The sequence below is a fragment of the Colias philodice genome, chromosome 8 (assembly GCF_061535455.1).
Source record: "Colias philodice isolate Cphi_HAF_F1 chromosome 8, ilColPhil1 Martin Lab GWU primary, whole genome shotgun sequence".
Lineage (NCBI taxonomy): Eukaryota > Metazoa > Arthropoda > Insecta > Lepidoptera > Pieridae > Colias > Colias philodice.
The window spans coordinates 1,987,663-1,994,770 of NC_143093.1; the positions used below are offsets into that span (position 1 = coordinate 1,987,663).

Below are 7,108 nucleotides of genomic sequence, written 5' to 3' on the forward strand. Positions count from 1 at the left end.
ACGCGAACAATATTGGATACTCCCAAAGCCTTCATATTGTAAATGGTGTAAGACTTTTTTTAACAATTATGGCAAATGATTACTTTAAGTATGTAATTGTTATAAATTATATTTATCATGACATTATAAGCAAATTGAAATACAACATGTTTAAAACGAAGTATTTTGGCATTTTTATTTTACAAGGTACAGACAACAACGAAAGCTTATTACTACTCATAAGTCAATACATATTGTGTATACATTTTTTTTATTAATAATAGTACAAGCGTTATTGTCTGTGCCCACATCCCTTTACATGATTCTGAATACATAACTATAAAATATACACATTGGATTAAATGCATGATAATCTGAATTTAAATGCAATAATAGCTTCCATACAAAATTGAATAAATATAAAATCGTTAAGCAGTCTCTATTCATCAAAAACGATTTCTCCTACATGCATATTGCAGTCGTAAAATGAACACGTAGCAACCATAGACAACGAATTATCAAATTTCCAATCCGCGCCATACGCTATGCTTTCATGTTCCAAGTATTCATAGAGAACATTTATTTTTTCTTCTAAACGGAGGAGACGAAAGCCGCCATACATACAGGCCGCTAAAATGTAGTTATTATTGTATGGGTGCCATTTAAGTCGCCACACTCCACCGCTCACGTCTGTTTCATTGATGCAACGTTTTAGTTGCCTTGCGTCCCAAAGTCGTACTTTCTCATCGTAACTGCAAACATTATACATATTTATAATGGAAATACTCAAAAATGTAGACAGATAAATGTTGAACTGATTTACAACAACTGGTAACACTGGACTTATATAAGCATTAAATTTTCTGCGACATAGTTATCTTCATTATGATTTAAGAAAATGACTTATTATGTAGGAAAATAAATTTTACCTCCCAGTCAGCAGCTGATGTTCCACATCGATATTGCTCCTCACTGACGTCACACCAGCTTCGTGACAGCGATTCTTTATCACGGCATCCGGAGTCCTCAAGTCGAAACATTTGAACACGCAGTCATCGCCGCCTGAATAAGATTATTTTTAAGTTCTTATTAAACTGTAATTATAGATTTAAAGAATGATATGTAGATGAGAAGAAAAGAAAATTTATTTATTCATTTTATTTAAGAAAAAAAATATTTTTTGGTCGAATCAAGTGTATTATTTTATAGAAAATTTGTGAATATGATATGTCGGTACCGCAAATAGGTTGACAATTTTTTTTTTCGTTTTATAGCTCAAATCTCTAATAATGCACGCTTATCAATATTATTATATTAGGTACCTAATATAAATATACACAATACATGATACGAATAAGAAAATACCATGGTAGTAATGAGTAGGTATGTATAGTAGGTACAGTAGAAAGAAGAGTAGTTTTTTCTTTTATAATTATTTAACTATCCCGCAATTATTTAACTATAAATGTCCCCTTAATGCAGTTTACCTGAATACAGCACGTTCTCATTCCAATAATTAAACGCGCCGATCCACGCTTCGAAATCATGCGCTTTCCAACTTCCTATCTTCTCCAGTTTTTCATCTACCCGCCAAACGGATACATTTCCGCCCGAGTCACTTACAACCACACATGGATTGTCACTTGTCACTTTATTCGTGGACCAATCAAGTGACAGCGCTAAAATGTTTTCACCAATCGGCGTTTCGAGCCAAAGATTTAAATTTAACGTTCCATCATTTTCTTCTAATTTGTAAAGCTGCAAGATACCCTCTGACGTCACGATTCCAAGTACGGGGCAATCATTGATACGGTGGTAACACCACTTTTGGTCTAATATTCCAGATGTGTCTATACTCTGAACGGGACATAGTTCTGTGGTATTTTCATTAATTTTAAATAAGTAGGATCTTCCCAGTCTCTTCTGTTTTACTACGTTTTCATCTGAAAAAGTTAAGAGAAATGTTAAGTTTTGCATGTTTATAACTGGTAAATGTGTTGTATTATGTATGTATAAATAAAGATAAGAAAATTTTGTTATTTTGAAGTGTTGTTAACTGAAATAGACCTTATAATTTCACGTTACAATAATAAACATCTTTTACAATTAAAGGTTTTTTTATTTACCAATTACCCCCATAATAGTAGTCTGTATAAGAAAGGAGCTTTAGGTATATTATTTAGTAGTTAGGTAATAGTTTTTTCTATTCATGAAATAACTTTCAAATAAGATTGCGTATATCGTAAAGTAGGGAAAACATTCTAAACTTGAGTCCTATCTTCAGATTAATAAAATATACGAACCTTCATCGCTCTTATCCAGCTGGTATGTACCACACACTAACACGTCCGTAAAGGGCTCGACAGGACACCACTCCACCGAGTCCGCGCTGTATCCAGTGCTCCACCTGTGCTTTGTGCTCCATGACACCATTTGGCCTTGAATTTAATGTTATTTATTAATACGAAATCAAAAAGAAAATAAGAGCTAGTTGTTTGCATACAACATTTATACTAATTAATTTTTATAGATAACAGAAATAGGGACATACGATTCTTTGAAATTAAAAAGTTAGCAGCTTTTATAGTGTAGTAATATTTTAGTTAATTATATAAGAAGGCAAAATAATCTGTGAATAGTAATATAGAAGAAGTTTGGTGTTCATAGAACACATTTTTTTTATAATCAAAGCAATCACGTTACAGAAAACATGACTTTTGAGCAATATAATTATGAGATTTTGTAAGTTGTCTTAGTATCTCTTATAAAGATGATAGAATCAAAATAAAACTTCACAAACGAGATTAATCGTTTATTTATTTATAATAAAAAATAGTCCATACATGAATAAATACGGTATACACTAATTCTTATATCTGGAACATGTAATATATTTATATATTGTTTATCAATACACCCAACTAATTTCCTAAAATTTGTACTATTTTATGGTTCATCACTTACACTTTAAATTACATACTGAATCTGAATAAAAATACACATTACACAATTTATTGAACGGGATGCAAATTTAAAATAAGTATTCTTATTAAATTTAAATCAAATCGTTTCAACAGTAGGAAAAACTTGCAGCGATACATAAATCTGCAAATGCAAAATAATACATACATAACAGTACATTAAGACACTACACATTTGTACGTTGTCAGATTCGGTATCAAATCTTTTTTACATGATACACGCGGGCGAAGTCGCGAGCGGAAAGCTATTAAACAAAATGCGATTCAAACCAAAAAAATATATTAACTGTGTAATATGTACCTACAAAAAACCTGATATAACATTTCAGGCGAGTATTTTACGATATATATACGCATTTGTTTTATAATATCAATCAAAGTGGACTTTATAAATTATAACATACATAAGTACTATAAATGGTAACTTAATATTATCTACTTCGTATATCTTCTTTAATCTAATTATATCTATGAAGTATACATCAACGGCAGTTGGACCTTTTTAGCGTCAAAATGGGTGGCACTATGTAGAAAAAATCATAGAGCAATAACGCCCAGAAACCGACTAAAAGTGAGGAAATTCAAACGAAGCTTTATTGGCTCACTGCTCAGTGAGCATGACGTTCCATCAGTTGTTAAACTCCACAATATTTTTTATGTGTGCGTCATCGTTGCATTTTTGCCCACTTTAGACAAAGCGTTTGTATGTTACTTATCGATCTAGGCGTTATTAATCTAAGGTAAAAAGTAAATACAAATTATGGTGTTGATTGGCCTTTATCAAACTTGATGTATGCAACACTGTCATTTAATGCCGTATTTATTGCATAGAAAATAATCCTTGCCAGTAACAAAAAGTATTTTTTTAATTATTGTCATTTGTTGTCATTCATTGGAAATATAATAAATACTTTGATGGACAAATATTTAATTGCTTATTTATTTACATTGAAAATACTAACTGTATAATATTGTTTCTACAATCAAAATGACAGTATTCCCACATCAAGTTTGCCACCCTCAAAAATTTAAAATGAAAATCAAACTCCAGTTGGGACTCCAGGTGGATCTCTCAATAAGAACTAAACTATATACAACTTAGGTCTATAAAAATTAAATTTATCAAATTAATGAGCACATAACTTACAAACTAATAATATTCTACACCGAGTTCACACAAGACTTGTTAAAACATTCAAGCCGTTATTAACAGCCACATCAATATCATTAAAATCTGTAATTTTTGAAATTTACGACATTCAATTCTTAAATATTAATATCAACCACTAAAAATAGTTATATTTGTTTGCGTCTGAGGTAGATGTTCACAATAAATGTTTCGATCACAGCCCAGTGGACATTTATTTTAATATCTCCAGTATCAGTGTGTAAAAACTGAAGCCATTTTTAAATAAATTTAAAGGCTTTCCCGTAAACTATAACATTTGTAAATACACTGTCAGTAATTGTAACTACTAAAACAATTCAATTGTAATAGTCATAGATAAGAAAGTGTAACCATATTATGAGTTACATTGAGCAAAAAAATTATCTACCAGGGAAAATAAAGTTAAATATTTTCACATTAAATTGGCTCTAAAATGAATATTAGTAGTTACAATAGACACTTTGTTTTAATACAATCATCATTGAATTTCTCTTATTTCTGGTTTTATTTGACTTATTGTAAATGCATTTAAACTACCATTTAAATATGAATCTGCTCTACTTTAAACAATATACAATAAATAAAAAATGAGAAGCCAATTTGACTTGACTATTTTATATAATCTGCACTAATTTGTAAAATATTTAAAAAGGTTTTATATTCTCAACTGCCAAATTTAACCTACATTAACACTAATTATATTCATATGTGAAATTTTAGAAGTATACCTTTATAAAGCCAATCGTATGTATTATCCTTGACTTGGCATTTGTTCCTTCGAGGTTACAATTTTGACAGAAATTGGATAGCCTACATCTACGAACGTCTTTAGGATTGTAAAATATATGAAAAAATATGTTATAAAATATTATCTATATATTTTATTGTTGGTTATGTAGAGAAGATATTCTTTGTACTATTTTATTGTTTGCTTATACAGTCAAAATCTGTTATAACGACATCGAAGGGACTAGTCATATTGAGTCGTAAAAACCGATAGTTGTAACAACCGGATTTGAATTTTCTCCCTTTCTTTCCGAACGGTTAAAATTGTCGAGTGTGATACACTTTATTCTTTTGCCAGGTAGCTTTGAAATAATACGCGATTTTTCTTCGATATTGATTTGTTTTCTTTTTTGCGACATGTTACAATTTTCACAGTTAACTCAACTGGTGTGCCTTGTGAAAAGATAAGTAACAAACTGACTTAAGAGAAAGAGATATGACGAAGCGGGCCTTCAGGCTACTGCATGCATGTGCTTTGTTTCTAAGAATTACAAAAGACCCTAAACTTTGATTACTTTTACGATAATAGCCATTGACTATTATACCGTGCCAGATGTGGATACAGTTACCTATTCAAACTGTTTACAATACAGCAGAGCCGGTCGTTCTACAGATATAATACTCCGAAAATATTAACCAAATGTGGTCGCTTAATGCGGTATGTCGTAGTAAACAATGTCGTAAAAACCAATGTTTTCGATAAGGCGGTCATATAACATTCAGCCAGGACCTTTGATTTTGGTCAATTTAACCGGTATGTTGTTCTTAACGATGTCGCCATAAACAGTTTTGACTGTATATCTATTGAACATAATATTTGTTTAACAAGGCAGTGGTAAATTGTAATTGTATGTTACTAATTTACAAAACAATTAAACCTCTCTACAAAACAACTATTCTTTTATTTCAGAATGGTATTAAATACGGAAAAGTTTATACCATTTACTTCTAAGTACCCTGAACATTATGTTAAGTTTATGCTAACATGTCATCTTGTCTTTAATAAAAAGTAATAATTCAAACATACAAGAAACAATTCTATCCATCAAGTTCTTTCCCAAAAACCTAGACCCCTATTTTATATTAATATCAAACTAATTGAGGTATGTAAAATTGACTGAGGTAATCGCCTTGTCACTACTGTCTAGCTGATCGTTCGGTTTCAATGAGACATTCCCTTACAAGTATTCTAGCGTGGACGATACCGCGTTTTAATCGCTCCGCAGAACTGCGACTCCCTGAATAACTCGGTCTCACTTCCTTACCCATCTCTTCGATAACAGCAAGCAGCTGAGCGTATTTTGACATGCTGTTGTCCTTATCTTTGCCAATCGAGGAAGGTGAAGACGCGGGCACCGTTGATATTGTTGCATGGCTGTTTCCAGTGTGGCCCAACTCTTTGTGCGTGCTTTTTCCATTCATTGGAATAGCTGTTACAGTGACGTCACTCAATTTCGATTCCACTGCCTGGATATCCATAGCTTCCATCGTCCTGAAATAATGTTTGTCTGCCATCACAAATAAGCCGAAAATAACAAAAGTCAACAAATCTTAACTTACCGAACTAATATTGAAAAAATAATGTTTCAACTCCGTAACAACATAACGCGCGCGTGATCTATCTTATAAAACCGAAATACGTAACGAAATGTAATAAATAAGCAATTTAGGACATACCCGACTTGTTATTCTTTTACTCCTTCCTGAGATTTAATAAAATCTTGACCGGCTTTACGCCGTTATCGATACAATGGCGCCTATATATCGAGCTTGCTTGAATTACAGATGTTTTGCTTTATTTATGTGTACACAAGAACTTCGTAATTCAGTAGTACCGAGGCAAAAACTGTGGGCAAAAACTAGATTCAGTTTTTCAGTTATCACCTCTCACCACATTGACAAAATAAAGCATTTGGTGTTGCCAATTGCGATTATGAATAGGCATGACGACAGTATCCATAAATGATCGTATTAGTGTTTTTAAGGGAAAATGTATAATAGATAAAGTACATATAGTGACTTAGAAATCTTAAAAACATTAAGATTAATGAGATTATCAATAAAATAAAACATTGAAATACTGCAGTTGGCCATTTTGACTAAAACACGCGTGACGTCACGCTTAAGTAAACAACTCACGTCAGATGTTTTTTGTTGTTATGAATATGTTGAGAATACGCATTTTTATTTATTT

At 31.6% G+C, this 7,108-nt stretch overlaps 1 protein-coding gene across 2 annotated transcripts; it reads right to left on the reverse strand.

Annotated features, from left to right (window-relative positions):
- Positions 1–280: 280 nt before the first annotated feature.
- On the reverse strand, positions 281–6,818 carry LOC149486315 (diphthine methyltransferase). Of its 2 annotated transcripts, XM_089697743.1 has the most exons (6): positions 6,592–6,818; positions 6,180–6,406; positions 2,283–2,417; positions 1,467–1,922; positions 909–1,041; positions 281–731 (listed from the first exon to the last, which is right to left on the reverse strand). In XM_089697743.1, exons 2-6 carry the CDS (start codon positions 6,400–6,402, stop codon positions 419–421), a joined length of 1,260 nt encoding a protein of 419 aa, XP_089553869.1. In that variant the 5' UTR covers positions 6,403–6,406; positions 6,592–6,818; the 3' UTR covers positions 281–418. The 2 variants fall into 2 exon arrangements, with proteins under 2 accessions (XP_089553869.1, XP_089553868.1); XM_089697742.1 differs by lacking the exon at positions 6,180–6,406.
- Between the last annotated feature and the right edge of the window lie 290 nt (positions 6,819–7,108).